Here is a 20,406-nt window from a genome sequence, read left to right as displayed (position 1 = left end):
GGGTAGTTTATAAATCAGCCTAAAATTATTTTTCCAAAACCTCCTTCAAATTCCAAAACCATCTTTGTTGTAAGTGCAGTCTCTGAGAATATTGTCTCTAAGAAAAGAGATGTTTTGCAGTCTATCCCGATAGTGTTCAGTGGTTTGATGTGCCAGGGTTTATCCCATAGGCTCTGATGTAGAGTCCAAGTTACTAGATACTGTACAGTTTTCTTTGGTCTTTGGGAAAGAACTGTTAGAGCTCAGAGTCTATTCATTTTAAGTTGTTAAGAGCAAGAGAATAATTATTGGTTAAATGAGTTCCTTGTTTTCTTTTTTCCTTGCACTATTTATGAACAAGTAATAGATATCTAAATCTGTATAAGTTAAGTAAAAAAGGCAATGGAACTGGAAAGATTAAAACTAAATACAGTCTTATAACATTAAAAAGTAAGGAGACAGCCCTGGCCGGTTTGGCTCAGCAGTTAGAGTGTTGGCCTGCAGACCAAAGAGTCACAGGTTCAATTCTGGCCAAGGGCACGTACCTCAGTTGTGGTTCGGTCCCTGGTGGGGTTGTGTGGAAGGTAACCAATTGATATGTTTCTCTTGCTCTTTCTCTCCCTCCCACTCTATCTGAAGATAAATGGAAAAATATCCTCTGGTGAAGATTAAAAAAAAAAAAAATGAGACATATAAAAGCCTTATGTACATAAGAGAAAACAACTAAACCCCATTCTGATCAAGAAATGGAAAAGCTTTAATATAGAATTATTAAAATTATACAATTTAAACACTTAAGATATGATATAAAATATCATAGAACAGCCATGAAACTTTAGGATCAATTTGAAATAAGGTTGCTAAAGCTTTGACAGGTATTTATGTCACTATAGAAGATACAGAGTCTCTAGATAAAAAGAACTAGGGAGTGTCAGACAATGTAGCTGGTCCAGGTCTTGATCAGATGCTGACTTTTGGTTATTAACCCAGGGTTGTCTTTAGAAAAGGAAACTTTTTTAGAAGACTGGTAGAATTTTACATCCCCGAATCTAAGAGCTGTGGGTCAAACTATCTTATGTTCAAACCCAGTCAAAAGTGACTTGTACTCTTCAGCCTAGGGCAAACAAAATTGGAGCAAGATGCAGCAGCATTGCATGGACTATGCAAGAAGCATTTCTGCCAGTGACAGGCATCCTCAGCAGGGAAGGGCTGACCTTCTGAGGTGCCAAGGCTGAGGAGAGTCCCTATCTAAATCTGTATAAGTTAAGTGAAAAAGGCAATGGAACTGGAAAGCAGGTTAGAGAGCATTGCCCGTCCCAGAGGATTTCAGTCTTTTGACCCCAGGACTGGGAACCTCAAAAACCCTATCGAAGCACCACATGAAAGAATATCAGCAACGTTACTATCCTGACACCAGATGAGAAATGTTCATGGCACACAAGTCTGTGGCCTTGCTCCCTCGTCTCCTGAAACTAACTCCAGAAGGATCAGAATTGTACTCACAATGTAGATGAATTTGTTTTAACTTTGGATTTTGAATGAAGCATAGGCAGAACAATTTTATACTGCTTTATCAACTATCCAAACAATTAATGCTAGGTTGAGGGTTAAGACATAATAGTTCCAAAGAAAACAGGATTTCTCTCCACAAATTCATTATATGAACCAAGTAGATTCTGCTTTAACTATGATGATTCATTTAAAAGAGAACACTAGGGGATTCCAAAATGGAGGCAGAGTGAATGGAAGCTACACAGACCATCTCCCAGGACCAAACTGGAATTACAACTAAAATAAAGACAAATTGTCAGGAAAAAGCAACAGAAAAGCAACTTGGAAGACCATATAACCAATGACACTGACTCAATCTGGTAGGATTGTGAAGGTGTGAGAGGGGGGCTGGGAACCCACAGACAGCAGCAGCCTAAGCTGTGAGCAGTGCCCTCCGGTTAAACTTCCAAGTGGCTCCACAGTGCAGAGCCTGGACAGACACTAAAATAGCCACAGCCACTCACTTTGGGCTCCGGCAGAGGGAGGGTGGACTGGACTGGAACTGTGTGGGGACACTTGGGATTTGAGGGCGCTCAGAGCTTTTGCTGAGTTAAGGCCACGCGGGATAGTGGTCACCTTACTCTTTCCCAGGACTCTGGGGAGAGGTGGTGGCCCCTCCCTCAGAGATTAAACACCACCCAGAGGCCATTGAAATGCAAATTGAGGCTCATTAACTACCACCATCTGTCCCCTTATGCTGAACACCGGAGGGAGTTTTTCATTCAACTGAGAAGCCAAGGCTCTTCAAGTAACTGTGACTAAGAGCCTCCAGGCAAAAAGCTAGAGAATAAATATACCATTCCTGGGCTTGCAACTCTGCCCAGGAAGGGAAGACTGGACAATGGTGTTTAATGTGGATCCTCCCATGCTCATCCAAACCCAGGAGAGGAAGCCACAAGCAGCAGAACACCAACACACACAGGGAAAATTTGGCAGGCTCCAAAGCCCACAATGATAGCCAAAATGGTGAAACACAGAAACAAAAGCCAAATAAAAGAACAAGAGACCTCTACCGAAGATGAGATAAATGAGGTGCAGTTAAGCAGGTTAACAGAACTAGAATACAGAGCCATGATCTGGAGAAAGCTCAACAGCATGTGTAAGGACATGAGCACCATGAGTAAAGACATAGAAATGTTGAAAATCAACCAGTTGGAAATTAAAAACCACCAAGAAGAAATGAAGAATGATATAGCAGAAATAAAAAACACATTGGAGGCTAAACAGCAGAGTAGAGGAAGCAGAGGACAGGATCAGTGAATTAGAAGACAGGGTAGAAAAAAATCAATCAATCAGAAAACAAAAAGGAAAAAACAATTAAAAAACAGGAAGACTGCTTAAAAGAACTGTGGGACAATTGGAAACATAATATTATTCGCATCATAGGAGTCCCCGAAGAAGAAGAAAAGGAGCAAGGGTTAGAGAATATATTTGAAGAAATAGTGACAGAAAACTTCCCTAATTTGGTGAAGGAAGAAGGCATTCAGTTCAAGAAGCACAGAGAGCTCAAACAGGCCCACACCAAGACACATAGTAATCAAAATGCCTAAAACTAAAGACAAAGAGAGAATCCTAAAAGCAGCAAGAGAGAAACAACACGTTACCTACAAAGGAAACCCCATAAGGCTCTAAGCTGACTTCTCAACAAAACACTACAGGCCAGATGGGAATGGCATGAAGTAATCAAGGTCATGAAAAACAAGGGTCTGAATCCAAGACTACTCTACCCAGCAAGGCTATCATTCAAAATAGAAGGTAAAATAAAGAGCTTCTCAGACAAAAAAAAAAAAAAAAAAAGGCTAAAGGAATACATTAGTACCAAACCAGCACTGTAAGAAATGTTAAAAGGACTGCTGTAATTAGCAGGAGAAATAGGAAGAAAAACATAACCACACTAAACAGAAATGGCAATAAATAAATACATATCATTAATCACCTTAAACATAAATACTTTGAATGCTTCGATAAAAAAACACAGAGTAGCTGACTGGATAAGAAAGAATAACTCATCTATATGTTGTTTACAACAGACCCACCTCACAATAAAAGACTCACATAGGTTGAAAGTGAAGGGATGGAAAAAAATCTTTCAAGCAAATGGAAAGGAAAAAAAAGCTGGGGTAGCAATACTCATATCCGATAAAGTAGATTTCAAAATGAAGACATAATTAGAGACAAAGAAGGTCCCTACATAATATTGAAAGGATCTATCCAACAGGAAGATATAACCTTGATAAACATATATGTACCCCATATAAGAGCACCAAAATATATCAAAAATCTTCTAGAAGACTTCACAGGAGAAATTGATAGCAATACAATCATAGCAGGGGACTTCAACACCCCACTGACATCACTGGATAGATCCTCTAGACAAAAAAATTAGCAAGGAAACACAGACTCTAAATGAAGCACTAGACCAAATGAATTTAATAAATATCTACAGAGAATTACACCCCAAAACTACAGAATTCACATTCTTCTCAAGTGCACATGGGACATTCTCAAAGATAGACCACATGTTAGAACACAAACTAAGTCTCTGCAAGTTCAACAAGGTTGAAATCATCAGGCACCTTCTCAGATCACAATGGCTTGAAACAGGAAATCAATTGCAACAAGAACATGCAAAGACATTTGAATAAATGGAGACTAAATAGCATGTTATTAAACAACAAATGGGTTATTGAGGAGATGAAGGGAGAAATTAAAAACTTCCTGGAAACCAGTGAAAATGAAGACACAACAACACAAAATCTATGGGATGCAGTGAAAGCAGTTCTGAGAGGGAAGTTCATAGCACTACAGGCCTACCTCAAGAAGCAAGAAAAATTTCTAATATACTATCTAACCTCACAACTTAAACAACTAGAAAGCAAACAGAAAGAAAACCCCAGGGCAAATAGGAAGAAGGAAATAGTAAAGATCAGAGCAGAAATAAATGGCATAGAGTTCAAAAAAACAATTGAAGGGATCAATGAAACAAAGAGCTGGATGTTTGAAAAGATAAACAAGATTGATGCACCCTAAGCTAGATTCATCAAGAAACAAAGAGAGAGAAACCAGGTACACAAAATCAGAAATGAAAGAGGAGAAGTAACAACTGACACCACAGAAATACAAAAGATTGTTAACAACTACTAAGAACAATTATACGGTAACAAATTCGACAATCTAAGCGAAATGGACAAATTTCTAGAAACACATAGTCTCCCAAAACTGGACTGGGAAGAGATAGAAAACTTGAACAGACCAATAACAACAAAAGAAATTGAAGATGAAATCAAGACTCTTCCAGCAAACAAAAGCCCAGCCCAGATGGCTTCACTGGGGAGTTTTACCAAACATTCAAAAAAGAACTAACACCCATTCTCCACAAACTATTTCAAAAAATTCAAGAAGAAGGAAAACTTCTAACTTGTTCTATGAGGCCAGCATAATTCTAATTCCAAAACCAGAAAAAAACACTACAAAGAAAGAAAACTACAGGCCAATATTCCTGATAAACATATACCCCGAAATCCTGAACAAAATACTAGCAAATTGAATCCAGCAGTACATCAAAAATATTATTCACCATGACCCAGTGGGATTCATCCCAGGGATGCAAGGCTGGTACAATATTCACAAATCAATAAATTTGATATACCACATACATAAAATGAAGAATAAAAACCACATGATCATATATATAGATGCTGAAAAAGCCTTCGACAAAATCTAGCATCCATTTCTGATAAAAATGCTCAGCAATCTGGGAATATAGGGATCATATCTTGACATAATAAAGGCCAAATATGAAAGACCTACAGCCAGCATCATACTCATTGGGCAAAAACTAAAAGCATTTTTGTTAAAACAGGAACAAGACAAGGATGCCCATTTTTGCCACTCTTATATAACATAGTACTGGAAGTCTTAGCCACAGCAATGAGACAGGAAGAAAAAATAAAAGGGATTCAAATTGGAAAGGAGGAAGAAGGAGGAAGTGAAACTGTCATTATTTACAGATGACACGATACTATACGTAGAAAACCCCAAAGACTCCATCAAGAATTTACTAGACTTAATAAATGAATTTGGCAAAGTAGCAGGACAGAAAATTAACATCAAGAAATTGATGGCATTCTTATACACCAAGGATGAACTCACACAAAGAGAAACTAAGAAAACAATCCCATTTACCATTGCGGCAAAAAATTAAGATACCTAGGAATAAACTTAACCAGAGAAATAAAGGACCTATTCGCAGAAAACTACAGGTCATTGAAAAAAGAAATAGAGGAAGAGATAAAAAAGTGGAAGCACATACCCTGTTCATGGATTGGGAGAATTAACATCATTAAAATGTCCATATTACCCAAAGCAATCTATAGATTCAATGCAATCCCCATCAAAATACCAATGGCATACTTGACAGAATTAGAACAAGTACTTCAAAAGTTTGTATGAAACCAAAAAAGACCTCGAATAGCCACAGCAATCTGGAAAAGGAAGAACAAAGTTGGAGGGATCACATTACCAGATTTCAGGTTATACTACAAAGCCACCATAATCAAAACAGCCTTGTACTGGCACAAGAACAGGCATATAGACCAGTGGAACAGAACAGATAACCAGAAATGGACCCAAGCAATATGCTTAATTAATATTTGACAAAGGTGGCAAGAGCATAAAATGGAGTAAGGACTGCCTCTTTAATAAATGGTGTTGGCAAAATTGGACAGCTACATGCAAAAAACGAAACTAGACCATCAACTTACACCCTACACAAGAATAAACTCCAAATGGATAAAAGACTTAAATGTGACTCTTGAATCCATAAAAATCCTAGAAGAAAGTGTAGACATAAAATTTCAGACATCATACGCAGCAGAATTTTCACTGATACATCACATAAGTCAATGGAAACAAAAGAGGAAATGAACACATGGGACTACATCAAAGTCAAAGCTTCTGCATAGCCAAAGATACAATCATCAAAATGGAAAGGCTACCCACTGTATGGGAGAGCATAATTGCCAATGATATATCAGATAAGGGGTTAATTTCCAATATATAGAGAGTGCTCATACAACTCTACTAAAGGAAGACAAAGAACCCAATTACAAAATGGGCAGAGGAACTACATAGATACCTCTCCAAACAGGACATACAAATGGCTAAGAGACATATGAAGAAATGCTCAACATTACTAATCATCAGAGAGATGCAAATTAAAACAACAGTGAGGTATCACCTCACACCTATCAGAATGGCCGCCATCAACAAATCATCAAACAACAAGTGCTGGCGAGGGTGTGAAGAAAAGGGGACTGTAGTACACTGCTGGTGGGAATGCAGACTGGTGCAGCCACTATGGAAAACACTATGATGTTACCTCAAAAAATTAAAAATTGAACTTCCACTTGACCCATTTTTCCCACTTCTAGAAATATTTCCTAAGAAGCCTGAAACACTAATCAGAAAGAATATATGTACCTCGATGTTTGTAGCAGCACTATTTACAATAGCAAAGATCTGGAAGTAGCCCAAATTTCCATCACTAGATTAATGTATAAAAAAGCTGTGGTACGCCCTGGCCAGTTTGGCTCAGCGGTTTGAGCGTCGGCCTGCGGTCCGGAGAGACCCGGGTTCGGTTCCCGCTAAGGGCATGTACTTCGGTTGCAGTTTGTCCCCGGCCCTGGTTGGTCGTGCGGGTGGCAGCCACTCGATGTGTCCCTTCACATCGATGTTTCTCTCTCTCTCTCCCTTCCTCTCTCTCCCTCCCACTCTATCTGTACAAAAATGGAAAAATATCCTCGGGTGAGGATAAAAAAAAAAAAAAAAAAAAAAAGCTGTGGTACATATACACAATGGAGTACTATGCAGCTGTAGAAAAAAAAGATCTCTTATCCTTTGAGACAACATAGATGGACCTGGAAAGTATTGTCCTAAGCGAAACAAGCCAAAGAGAGAAAGACAAGTATCACATGATCTCACTTATTTGTGGAATATAATGAACATAACAGTCTGAGGAATGGGGTAGTCCCAGAGATATGGAAATGGGGTACAGATTGACAATCTCCAGAAGAGGGTGTGGTGGGGGAGAGATAAACCACAGAACTTATATGCATGTATGTATGAGCAATGGACATGGACAAGAAAACTGGGGATGGGGGGAGGAGGGAAATCATTGGAGGAAAAAGGAAATGTTATAACAAAAATAAATATAACAAAAATAAATAAATTGATTAAATAAAAAATATTAAAAAAACAAACAAAATAGAACACTAATAATTCACAGCTCAGCCCAGATTTGCCCACACGAAATGTATTCCAAGACATAACTTCCTAAAAAAGTTTTATCTGAATTCTTACATGTTGCCAGTGCCACCCTGGTTGGTAAGGCAATCACCAACGCCAAATAAACTGGTTAGTTTATTCCTTATTTATCACTAAAACCAAATCAAGATTCACCTGGTTGTCCTTTGAATTTAAGAAAGTCTCTCCACCTAGAATTCAAAACATACCTGTTCATCCTGTAGAATGCCAACCTTGCGTGTCTCAGCCATCTGAACCCTTGTCCTGTCTCTAAACATTTACTCATTGGTTTCTATGGTGCTCACATGGATCAAAAGTTATTTTAAAGCACAATTAGCGACATCTCTAAGAAGATGAGGACAGGAGATGAAGATAGTGTGACCCGCGTCATCAAATGGAAAAGTATTTCACATATTTGGCAAGACAGCATTTATCTTTGTGTTCGCTTTTTGTTATTCTCTTACTAGGAGAAAATTTTTTTCTGTTGCATCATTTTTTCTTTCTTTTTAAAATCCTCTCTGGAGGACATGATTAGAGAGAGGAAGGGGTGGGAAGAGAGAGAGAAACATCAATGTGAAAAAAACATCGATCAGTTGCCTCTGTACCCTCCCCAACTGGGGATCGAACCCACAACCCAGTTATGTGCCCTGACTGGGAATTAAACTGACAACCTTTTTGGTGCACAGGACTACATTCAACCAACTGAGCCTCTTTGGCTGGGATTGTTTTTCTATTTTCATTTTCGGTATCAGCACCATTGAAATTATTGCTGTTTTCAATGTTGCACAGGGAAGGCCCGGTTCAAACTGTGAAATTCGTGTTTATAACAAAGAATCAAATTTGAATATTCCACATTTTGAATGATTCATTGGTTTAAAAGAATTAAAAGATTGATTCTAAATTAAACTGCTTTTAACCCAAGTGTTTTTTTTTTAAAAGTCAAGTCTACCGAGGAAATGCACTGAGTCATTCTAGTGTTTTGACACTGAATGGCAGCTTATAAAGTACATCAATGTCTTGATCTTTTTCTGTTCCTGTGGCTCTACCAGTTCTTTAGAAAGTGGTGTGCATTGTGAACAGTGTTTTATATTTTGCAGTGCTTTAAGCTTTCCCAAATTGTTCTCTCATTTTATCCTTTATAACCACCCGGTGAAAGCAGTATAGTAGACATTCAGCTTTTGATAAATTGTAAAAATGCTATGGTGGGGAGGGGTGTTGAGTCCGTTACGTATGAAAAAGCACACAGTCACTTGAAAGTCCTGTTAGAATTGTAACCAAGCCTTCTCTCCAGAGCTTTTTGCAAATTTGATTAATTTTCTCTGTTTGTTATTTGAGTTGTTTCTTTGCAAACTTTAGCAGGTTTACTCTGTTATTTTCCCAAGATAAACAGCCCTCACCCCCTTAAAACTTCTCTGGGTTGGAAAGATAAAATAGAAAACAATTTGAGGAGGCAAGATTTGAGCAGGAAAGCATATTGGTAATATTTACTAAATGATAAGAAAAGGTTAATTATTTTTAAAATTGCCTGTAATTGTTAAGAAAAATATAATTCAGAAAATGTTAAGATAGTTCTTGAAGAATTGTTCTAATTGGTTACCCAATTTTTTCCAAAAGAGAAAGTTGGAGTTTTTTCACTGATCTGGAAGGTGGACATTAGGAACAAATTTTTAAATCGACATAGTTTTCATCTATTGCACCTACCTTTAAAAAAATATTTTTAATTAGTCCGAATACATTTATTACTCCCTTTTTACAAATAGAGAAATGAAGAGTTAAGCTGTTTTTCCAAAGAACACTGTTCACCATTGTTCTTGGCTCTGACAATAGTGTGCCTGTGTGCGTGAAGCACGTTATAAAGAACTTTGCTTTTATTTAATTCCACCCGTTTACAGTGCACAGACACTTTGGAAAGATAGTTATGTAAAAATGCAGCATTTCCCTAGTTTTACTGATTTCATAAACAAAACAGTCATTCCCAGTAGAATTTTCCCAAATGCCTTTCTACTTCAGTCTGTATACAGTAGCAGCAGGTTATTTTTTGAGCCATGCTGCATTTATCTGCCCCTAAAATGAAAGTGGCAAGTTGACAGTATAGGCCCACCCACCAGAAGGCAGTTACAAAAAGTCTCCACTCCACCCCTGCCTGGTGGTTGCACCTGTGTCTAAATTTGCACCTGTCTGAACTTCATCCAGCATTGCTGAGTGATGTATGTAATCACATCTAGAAGGAAGTCATTGTCAGGCTGAGGAAACCCAGGACTGCCAAAGCATTTGCATCAGTGAGCTGTGGGGTGACCTATGGTGGCTTTGTTTGTTTTTTCACTTGAGACAATTTTGTTTTCCTGTCTTTTCCCACCTTCTGTGGACCACAGTGCTGTGTACCAATCTGTTCTCTAAAGCACCTTGCCTGCATATATTACCTTAAGCAGAGATTGCAACCTCCCGTTACCACCTATATCTGCCCGAGCGCCCACTGCTCCCTCACGGTCTCGCTCTCGAAGCTCCGGCCACAATGACCTGCTTGTAATTTCCTCCCATTGCATCTACCATTTTATCCCTCCGACATGAGTTCCCTTGTTTTCTTCCCTCCTATTCTGGCCAACTCCTACTATTCTAGAAGATTCTAACTTTGGTTTAGGCATCACTTCCACCAAGATACCTTTCTGGAGTTTTTGTGTGTATGTGTGTCATTATCTGTGTCTGTCTCTCCTTTAAATTTTTTGAAAACAGCCTTATAGAGATATAATTCATGTACCCTTACAATTCACTCATCTAAAGCACACAATTCAGTGTTTATTGTATATTTAGTTAGGTATGTGCAAACATCACCCTAGTCAATTTTGGAACTTATTTTTTGTTTTATCCTCACCCGAGGACATTCTTTCATTTTTGTTCAGATAGAATGGGAGGGGGAGAGAGGAAGAGAGGGAGAGAGAGAAACATCGATGTGAAAGGGACACATCGAGTGGCTGCTTCCTGCACAACCCCAACTGGGGCCGGGACAAACTTCAACCGAGGTACGTGCCCTTAGTGGGAACCGAACCCGGGTCTCTCTGGACCATGGGCTGACGCTCTAACTGCTGAACCAAACCGGCCGGGGCAATTTTAGAACTTTTATATTTCCTCAGAAAGAAATCCCTTACCCTTTATCTATCACCTCCTTATACCCTAGCTCCCTTCCCAGCCCTAAGCAACCATTAACCTACTTTCTGTTTATAAATTTCTCTATTATGGACTTTAATGTGAATAAAATATGGAATTTTTGATTGACTTCTTGCACTTAACATAGTATTTTTTAGGTTCATCCAAGTTGGGGCATGTATCAATACTGTATTCCTTTTTATGGCTGATTAATGTTGTGCTGTATGGATATACCACATTTCATTTATCCATTTTCCCTCATAATGTTGAGGGACATAAGGGTTGTTTCCACACTTTGGCTGTTAGGAAGAATGCCGCTATGGACATTCATGTACAAGCTTTTGTGTGAACACGTTTTCATTTCTATTGGGTATTCACCTGGATGGAATTGCTGGATCATATGGTAACTCTCTGTTTAATTGTCTGAGGAACTGCCAGATTCTTCCAAAGAACCATCACCATTTCACATTCCCATCAGCAGTGGATAAGGGTTCCACTTTCCCCATATCCTTGCAACACTTGTTATCTGGATTTTTTTTTTAATTTTATTTTTGTTACAGATGTTTCTCCTTTTTTACCCCATTGACACCCTCCTCCCCATCCCCCCCATCCCATCCCCGACTTTGTTGTCCATGTCCATTGGTTATGCATACATGCATATAAGTTCTGTGGTTTATCTTTTCCCACCCTCCACCACCCCCTTTTCTGAGGGTTGTCAGTCTGTGCCCTACTTCCATGTTTCTGGGTCTACCCTATTCCTCAGACTGTTACGATCATTATATTCCACATATAAGTGAGATCATGTGGTATTTGTCTTTTTCTGCTTGGCTTGTTTCACTTAGGATAATACTTTCCAGGTCCCTCCATGTCATCTCAAAGGATAAGAGATCTTTCTTTCTTACAGCTGCATACTACTCCATTGTGTATATGTACCACTGCATTTATTTTATTTTATTTTTTTATCCTCACCCGAGGACACTTTTTCATTCTTTGTTCAGATAGAGCAGGAGGGAGGGAGGGAGGGAGGGAAGGAGAGAGAGAGAGAGAGAGAGAGAGAGAGAGAGAGAGAGAAACATCGATGTGAAAGGGACACACCGAGTGGCTGCCACCCGCACGACCAACCAGGGCCGGGGACAAACTGCAACCGAAGTACGTGCCCTTAGCGGGAACCGAACCCGGGTCACTCCGGACCTCAGGCCGACGCTCTAACCACTGAGCCAAACCGGCCAGGGCTGTACCACTGCATTTTTATCCATTCGTCTACTGATGGACACTTGGGCTGTTTCCAGATCTTAGCTATTGTAAATGGTGCTGCTATGAATATGGGGATACATATATTCTTTCTGATTGGTGTTTCAAGCTTCTTAGGGTATATTCCTAGAAGCGGGATCACTGGGTCAAATGGAAGTTCAATTTTTAATTTTGAGGTAACACCATAGTGTTGCACCAGTCTGCATTCCCACGAGAAGTGTACTAGAGTCCCCTTTTCTCCACACCCTCCCAACACTTGTTGTTTGATGATTTGATGATAACGGCCATTCTGACAGATGTGAGGTGATATCTCCTAGTAGGTGCAAAGAGGTATCTCATTGTGGTTTTGTCTCCCTTAGAGAATGTTTTTTATGTATGTTTCCTCAGTATCTACGCATTGCTTCCCAGTATGCAGTATGCACTCAACTGTTGATTGGACTTGATTGGATGTGTTGCAAAACTGTCATTTTTGTTGTTTTTTTCATTTTTATTTTAGCAAGTGTCCAGCAGGCACCTGTGATGGATGTACTTTCTATTTCCTGTGGGAGAGTGCTGAAGCTTGCCCTCTGTGCACGGAGCATGACTTTCATGAGATTGAGGGAGCCTGTAAGAGAGGATTTCAGGTAAGGAGCAAATCTGCCTAAGCAGAACTGTGTCATTGAAAATACAATTATTCCAAAAAGTGGTACTCACCTTCTCCCACAACCACATCAAAGTTACAGCTAAACTACAGAACAAACACCCTTCAGAACTGCCTGAAATTGAGCTGAATGGAAGTACTGCAAGTATAAAATAAAAGAAGCCACATCAAGAGTGGTAGGAGGCACGGACGTGCAGACAGGTTGGTCCCACACCCATGTGTGGCAGATAAAAATCAGGATTATACCTCGGCTGTCAAGGTCCTCCCTGAGGAGTAAGTGGTCCCCACTTCATACCAGGCTCTCAGCTCATGGTTCCAGTGCCAGGAAGAGAAGTCCCCATCACTTCTGGTTATAAAAACCAGTGGGAATAGAGTCCCAGGCAGTTCCTCTTAAAGAGCCCATGCATGGACTTACTTGGACTTGCTCCCTCTGGGCTCCAGCGCAGGGGACACAGCCTGAAAGGCATCAGAGACATACGGGAAAGAACTGTATTGTTTGGCATTGGGGTGAGAACTGGAGGGGCAGCTTTCTCTCAGACAGACATGCTGCTGGAGGCCATTGTTCCTTTGGTGAGCCCTTCCCCAACAGGGCTGGCAAACAGGTGCCATATCTGGGGCTCCAGCAACCTGGCTCACACTGTTTGCCCCACCCTGGTGATTCCCCAAGCTCCTGCCCCACCCAACTTTCAAGCCCACCCAAGCTGTTTCCAGTGGCTTTACCATAGGATTGGCCTGTTTCCTCCTGCTTCATATTTTCCTAAATTATCTCAAACAAGCAGCATCTGGCCACAGCAAGCCCCACACCGCTTGCTAAGTGGCCCCAGGTCTGGCACTAGAAGCAGCTGGCCTACATTCACAACTTTGCTCTGTCTGGGCACCTACAAACCCAGCACAAGAAGCAGCCATCTGCAGACTGCTTTGTAACTTATGCCTGGTGGCCCTGGGTGGAACACAGGCAGTGGCTGACCATGCCCCAGAGCCAGCAGACCCAGTAGATAGCTTCAGACCATGGTGAAGCACCAGCACCAGTCACCTCCACAAGTGACACACTCAAAGAATGGACCCCAAGGGTACCAGAGCCCTGCTGAAGTAAGTCTTGCTCTGTGTGGTGGGCCCCTGCACACATGTTCATCCAAGGTAGTCAGAGGTCAGTGTTTAGAGGGCACAGCCGATCCTTGAAGCTAATCAGCCTCAGTAAAACCCTCCCATTGATGTGCCAACAGCAATAAAGACTCAATTAACAGAAGCGTATAAAGTACACACTAGGGGTACACCTCGAGGACCTAACTGGGTGATCAGGGAGTCTGTGCCACTGGATCCTACAGGACACCTACAATAATAGGCCATGCTATGAAGCCTAAGAGACATAGCAACTCTACCTAATGCATAGAAACAAACACAAGGAGGCGGCCAAAATGAGCAGACAAAGAAACATGTCCCAAATGAAAGAACAGAACAAAACTCCAAGAAAAGAACTAAATGAAATTGAGATAAGCAATCTAACAGATGCAGAGTTTAAAACATTGCTTATAAGTATGCTCAAGGAACTTAGTGTGCACCTCAAGAACATAATAAAGAACCAGTCAGAAATGAAGAACCAGTCAGAAATGAAGAATGTACTAACTGAAATAAAGAATAGTTTACAAGGAATCAATAGTAGAGTAGGTGAAACCAAGAAGCAAACCATCAATTTGGAATATAAGGAAGCAAAAAAACATCCAATCAGAACAGCAAAAAGAAAAAAGAATCCAAAAAAACGAGGATAGTATAAGGAGTTTGTGGAACAACTTCAAGTGTACCAACATTCGCATCATAGGAGTGCCAGAAGGAGGGCAAGAAATAGAAAACCTATTTGAAAAAACAATGACAGAAACCATCCTTAACCTGGTGAAGGAAATATAGTCGTCCTCGCCACTTCACGCTTCAACTTTCTCGGCTTCACTCTATTGTGTTTTTTCCAAATATAGTATAGTATAGTATAGTATAGTATAGTATAGTATAGTATAGTATTTGAAGAAAACCATGATAGAGTAAAGCCACAAAAGTCGAAGCGCGAAGTGGCAAGGGACAACTGTATGTATTTATTTTTTTATCCTCACTCGAGGACATTTTTATATTTATCTTCAGATGGAGTGGGAGGGAGAGGGGGAGGAAGAGAGAGAGAGAAACATTGACGTGAGAGAGACACATCAACTGGTTGTCACCCACATGACCTCAACCAGGGCTGGAGACAAACCATAACCAAGGCACACGCCCTTAGTGGGAACCGAACCCGGGTCTCTCTGGTCCACAGGCCGACACTCTAACCACTGAGCAAAGCCAGCCAGGGCTGTATTTAAATAAATACATTCATCACAGTAGAGTCAGGAACTGATTAACTGTGATAAACGAGGGCTGACTGTAGACTTACAGGTCCAGAAGTGCAGAGTCCCAAACAAGATGAACTCAAAGAGGCTTACACCAAGACACATTATCATCAAAATGCAAAAGGTTAAAGACAAAGAGAGAATCTTAAAAGCAGCAAGAGAAAAGTGGTTAGTTACCTACAACTAAGCTCCCGTAAGGCTGTCAGCTGATTTCTCAACAGAAACTTTGCAGGGCAGAAGGGAGTGGCAAGAAATATTCAAAGTGATGAAAAGCAAGGACCTACAACCAAGATTACTCTATCCTATAAAGCTATTATTTAGAATCGATGGCCTTATAAAGTTTCCCAGACAAGGAAAAGCTAAAGGAGTTCATCACCAGCAAACCAGTATTATATGAAATGCTGACAGGTCTACTTGGAGAAGATAAAATATGAATAATAAAATTGCAATAAATCATATCTGTCAACAATTGAATCGACAAACAAAATGAGCAAGCAGACTAGAAACAGACTAATAGATACAGAGAACTTTTTGTTGGTTGCCAGATGGGAGGGGGGGTCGGGTGATAAAGATGAAGGGATTAGGAAGTACAAATTGGTTGATGGATTGACGAATCTCAAAGGGAAGCAGGGAGGTGGGGCGGGAAGAGAGAAACCAAAGAACTTATATGCATATATGTATAACCAATAGACACAGACAATAGTACGGGGAAGGCAGGAAGAAGGTGGGAATGGGGAGGAGGGGGTCAAGGGGGGAAAAAGGAGGGACATCTAATAATACATGCAATAATAAAGACACATTTAAAAAGAAAATACAGTTATTCAGTTTAACATCACTTACATCATAGAAACTCAGATTTGAGAGCATGGCTAAAGCCTTAGTTCACTTAATATGACATTAATATGCATTTAAAATTAAGTTTTGTAGCCAAACTCCTATATGCGGAGGTAGCTGAAAATGTACTCTGAGTTTGGGAAAAGGAATTATGGCAAGGGTGTGGATATTTACCTGGATTGTAAAGAAGTGATACAGTTAAGCCAAGATATGATCATGTAATACAGTTACAGGCAGAATTAAGGTGGGACTGGATAACTGACTCACCACAAGAAGCATATCTAAGAGTGAAGCATATACATATATAATCAAGATCCTGTTCTACATTTCTCTTCAGTTCTGTTTGCTTATCTGTTTTATTAAAAAACAAAATGTAAGTTCAAATATATTTTTGTTTACTTTTTACATTTAATACATTTCCTTTGTCATTAAATTTTTTTGAAAAAGGCTTTTAGTTATTGACCAGTGTTCTAGTTCATATATAATTTGGGATTTAATAACTCCCTTGTTGGACATTTGAGAAAAATTGAAAACTGTCTTTTTATATCTAACTCTGTAATGAACATTCCTCTTGGAAATTTGATTATTTCCTTAGAGTTTCTTACTAGCAAGAGATGAACTGGATTCAAGGAGATGGACATTTTTAAGGTTCTTGATACATATTACCAAATTGCTTTGGTTGTATCACTTTGCACTTTTAGTAGTAGTGTTTGAGAGCACCTACTCCACTGCACCAGCTTTCAGTTGTCCCATTTGGAAAACACAAACTTTTTCACCTTCTGACCCCTTGCCTACCACCTTGCCCTTGCCAATTCCCATTGGAGGAGGTACAGATGAGAATAAATCAATACCAGTGTGAGTGGGCATCAGGGCCAGAGAGTCCAGTGAAATTTCTGAGAGCTAGAAGGTGGATGGGATAGGGCTGGTCTTCAGGTGGTCATGGAGTGGGGAACATGCTGGAGTGCTCACTGCACAGGAGATCAGAAGGAAGGTGTTCTGTCCCGGAAAGTCTTTAATGAGCTTGTAATTGACAGGTTGGAGGGTAGGAGTGTGAGAAATCAGAATGCCTTTGCCCAATCTCATGCATTCAACATATGTGGAAGAAGTAGTGTTCAACTCTAGGGGAAAACAAACAAATAAACAAAAACACAGAGAACAGTTCTCTAAATTGGTGTTTTTCGAACTTTAATGACAGTGAACCTGTAGTAAGAAATACATTGTACATCAAACCTAGTCCACAGGCACAAACTCAGACATGCCTCAAAATAAAGTTGTTTCATGGAACAATACTTTTTAAATATTTTATGGTTAAGTATAACCATAACATTAATATAAAATGCTTTCCTAATAATTTTATACAAAATAGAAAAGTCCCCAAATAGACAACACTAAAAGTTAGAAAATGTTTTGTTTAATTCATCAAGTATGCTTACTTGTACTCATTCCAGTTTATGATAAAAAATGATTAATATAATAAGTTAAAGAGTAAATGAAAAACTAAGATACATTCTCTTTTTTGTCTACCAAGTTTAACTTGAGGTTTGAAAAGCTAAACTACCTTTTATTAAAATCTTCTTCAAGCCCTGGCCAGTTTGGCTCAGCAGTCTCTGAACCTGGGTTTGGTTCCCGCTAAGGGCACATACCTCAGTTGCAGTTTGTCCCTGACCCTGGTTGGGTCGTTCGTGCAAGAGGCAGCCACTTGATGTATTTCTTTCACATCGATGTTTCTCTCTCTCTCTCTTCCCCTCTCCCCCTCCCACTCTATCTGAATAAAAAATGGAAAAATGTCCTCAGGTGAGGATAAAAAAATATTCTTTAATATTTATTATTTCTATTCTGGAAGGTAATGATTAGAGGTGAGGTTGAAACAATTCTTCTAATTTTATCTCAAACTATCTTCATTGAAAATGTTCTATTTAATATATGATAAAACTATTAGGAACAACAGATAGTTGCAAGGTCATTCTTTAAAACAATTTTTTTGACCTCAAGAACAATATCTTTGGAACATCAGTGTATTTGACATGTTGAAATATATGACCTCCCCTCATATTTTCTATTTAATTTGAGAAATACCAAAACCAGTTAAATGTGCCCTTTTGTATACTTAGATGTCGATTTTGAAAGTATTTGCCAAATGAGACCTAGCTTCAACTAGAAAAGTTTGAATGCCATATCTAAGCTCATACATCTTGCTTAGCATATTCCATTGCAACAACAAACATGGGTGTGATGTTTACTTCCAGTCTGTGAATAAAATGTTTCAAAAAGTCTGCTCTTCCATGAGCTTCATATAATACAAAGGACAACTTTCACTGTATTGTCCATTATGACCATGAACAAGGGTGGATTTCTTTGGATGCCAAAGCCTTTTGATAGAAAAAGACAGTGGTTACAATGTATTGCTATGGGTATCTTTTAACTTCTAAATAATTTCACTATGTTTCTGCCCTAGTTCCTGCTCCATCCTTTGTGATTTTTCATTTTATAGTTCACTTCGCCAATTCTGTAAATACATCTAATCCAGATGTGTATAAAGTTAAAATTGCACACTACAACTTCTCCACATTCAGCTGATATAAGCTGAAAGAGCTACACAATGTGTGATAAAAGTACTCTTATCAAATTGGATCTCAAAAATCTATACTAGGTTCTAAGGATGTATTAAGCATTACTTCTAAACGTCAGATAGTAGTAAAGATTTAAAGAGGTACTATGTGATCACTAAGAGGAATGCTTTTAAATTTGTCATCAAATTTATCTCACCCTGTTCACAAAATATCCCTACATACTGGAAGAATTTCAGCTGTATTATCAGCCATTATCTTGTTCGCCAATGATGTTGTGACCAAATGAAGGCATATGGCTTCCTAATTAATGAAACAGACAGACTGACAAACCCCAGAAGAGGGGGTGGTGGGGGAGAGATAAACCACAGAACTTATATGCATGTATGCATGAACAATGGACATGGACAACAAAGCTGGGGACAGGGTGGGGAGGGAGAGGGAGGAGGGAATCAGTGGGGGGGTAAAGGAGAAACATCTGTAGCAAAAATAAATTAATTAAATAAATAAAAAAATAAAATGACTTAGAAATGTATAAAATGACTAAGTTATAGATGACTAAGAAATATTTCCAATAGCTTGACTTTTTTTGGTCTAACAATTTGAGGAGCTTCAAGTTAAGCATACTTAAAGTTTAATTTTTAAGTTTAAAGATTTTATTTATAGGACTGTTATAACATTAGAGCCGACCATTTTCACTGGGTGTTGAACATTTAATAAAACCATATAAACTCTTTTATGGTCTGTTTTCCTGTTGGAATGCACTTCAGATGAAGTCAACATTTGCTGACTAGGGTTAACATTTGTCTCTTCATTGTCATTATTTACAGTTAGAGATGCATCAGTTCAACTTGAATATGTCTCTTCATTTCTTTCCTCATCTTTCTCATAAAACTCTGACCCATTTGAAGAGTAGTTTATTCACACTAAGTTGAATGAAAATGGTACAGTTATCATGTACTAAAAAATTCTTACTTTTAAAGTCCTTTTTAGAAATACATGCTGAAAGTTCTTATGCAACCTTGGTTGAATCTTTATCGCAAAATAAATAGATACACTTCTTCTGTACATCAATCACTTCATGACTAACTACAAAAATCTCTGTTTGTATATAAAATCAACTTAAACTTTATGGTGTTACCCTTCTGTAAGGATGTTGATAAAGTGACCATCGTACACCAGAAAATTTAAGGAGACACCATGAGCAAAAAATTTAATGCCCCATGACATTTAATGTCACTGGATATAATCATCATGCAGATTGCTACTGGTTACTGCATATGTTGAAGTACATTAGGAATCATGTACTATACTCTTTTTCTTTTAAAAATTTTTAAATTTGATCTATTATTTAAAAATTGCTGGTTGTGACCCAATATATTGGCCTTATTATTTACTGGTTAATTGCAACTTTCAGTTTGAAAAGCATTTCTCTAAACACATTTAGTCATCTACTTTTGAAGGCTGAGAGTGAGAACCTTGTGTGGGTGTGATGACCCAGAATAATGCTGTCCTTATTTTGGGATGGTGCAGTCTGCATGCCTCCCCCTGCACCAGTCACCAAAGCCTGCTAGTCATATTGTACCTACATGCCCAGGGTCTAGGGTCTGTGTCTTCTGCTCAGGGGAGAGGCCTGTAGTGGAAAACATTCCAATTATAATTATATTAGAAAACTAAGCTTTCATTTAAAAACATGAGTCAGAAGTCAGAGATCATCAGAAATGTGAGGAAAATAGCCCAAAGGATGTGTCTGGATGGAGTCATTTTTATTCAA

General features: G+C 39.0%; 1 protein-coding gene across 1 annotated transcript in view; it reads left to right on the top strand.

Moving 5' to 3' along the window:
- ELAPOR2 (endosome-lysosome associated apoptosis and autophagy regulator family member 2) overlaps nucleotides 1-20,406 on the top strand; it is a 211,648-nt gene that overhangs the window by 159,439 nt on the left and 31,803 nt on the right. The window contains exon 19 of the mRNA XM_036247350.1: nucleotides 12,722-12,848. Within this exon, the coding sequence (XP_036103243.1) occupies nucleotides 12,722-12,848 (127 nt within the window). The remainder of the gene's footprint in view (nucleotides 1-12,721; nucleotides 12,849-20,406) is intronic.

The sequence above is a fragment of the Molossus molossus genome, unplaced genomic scaffold (genome assembly GCF_014108415.1).
Source record: "Molossus molossus isolate mMolMol1 unplaced genomic scaffold, mMolMol1.p scaffold_m16_p_7, whole genome shotgun sequence".
NCBI classification, from domain to species: domain Eukaryota; kingdom Metazoa; phylum Chordata; class Mammalia; order Chiroptera; family Molossidae; genus Molossus; species Molossus molossus.
The sequence above is the reverse complement of the archived record's forward strand: the minus strand, read 5'-3'. Positions and strand labels throughout refer to the sequence as shown.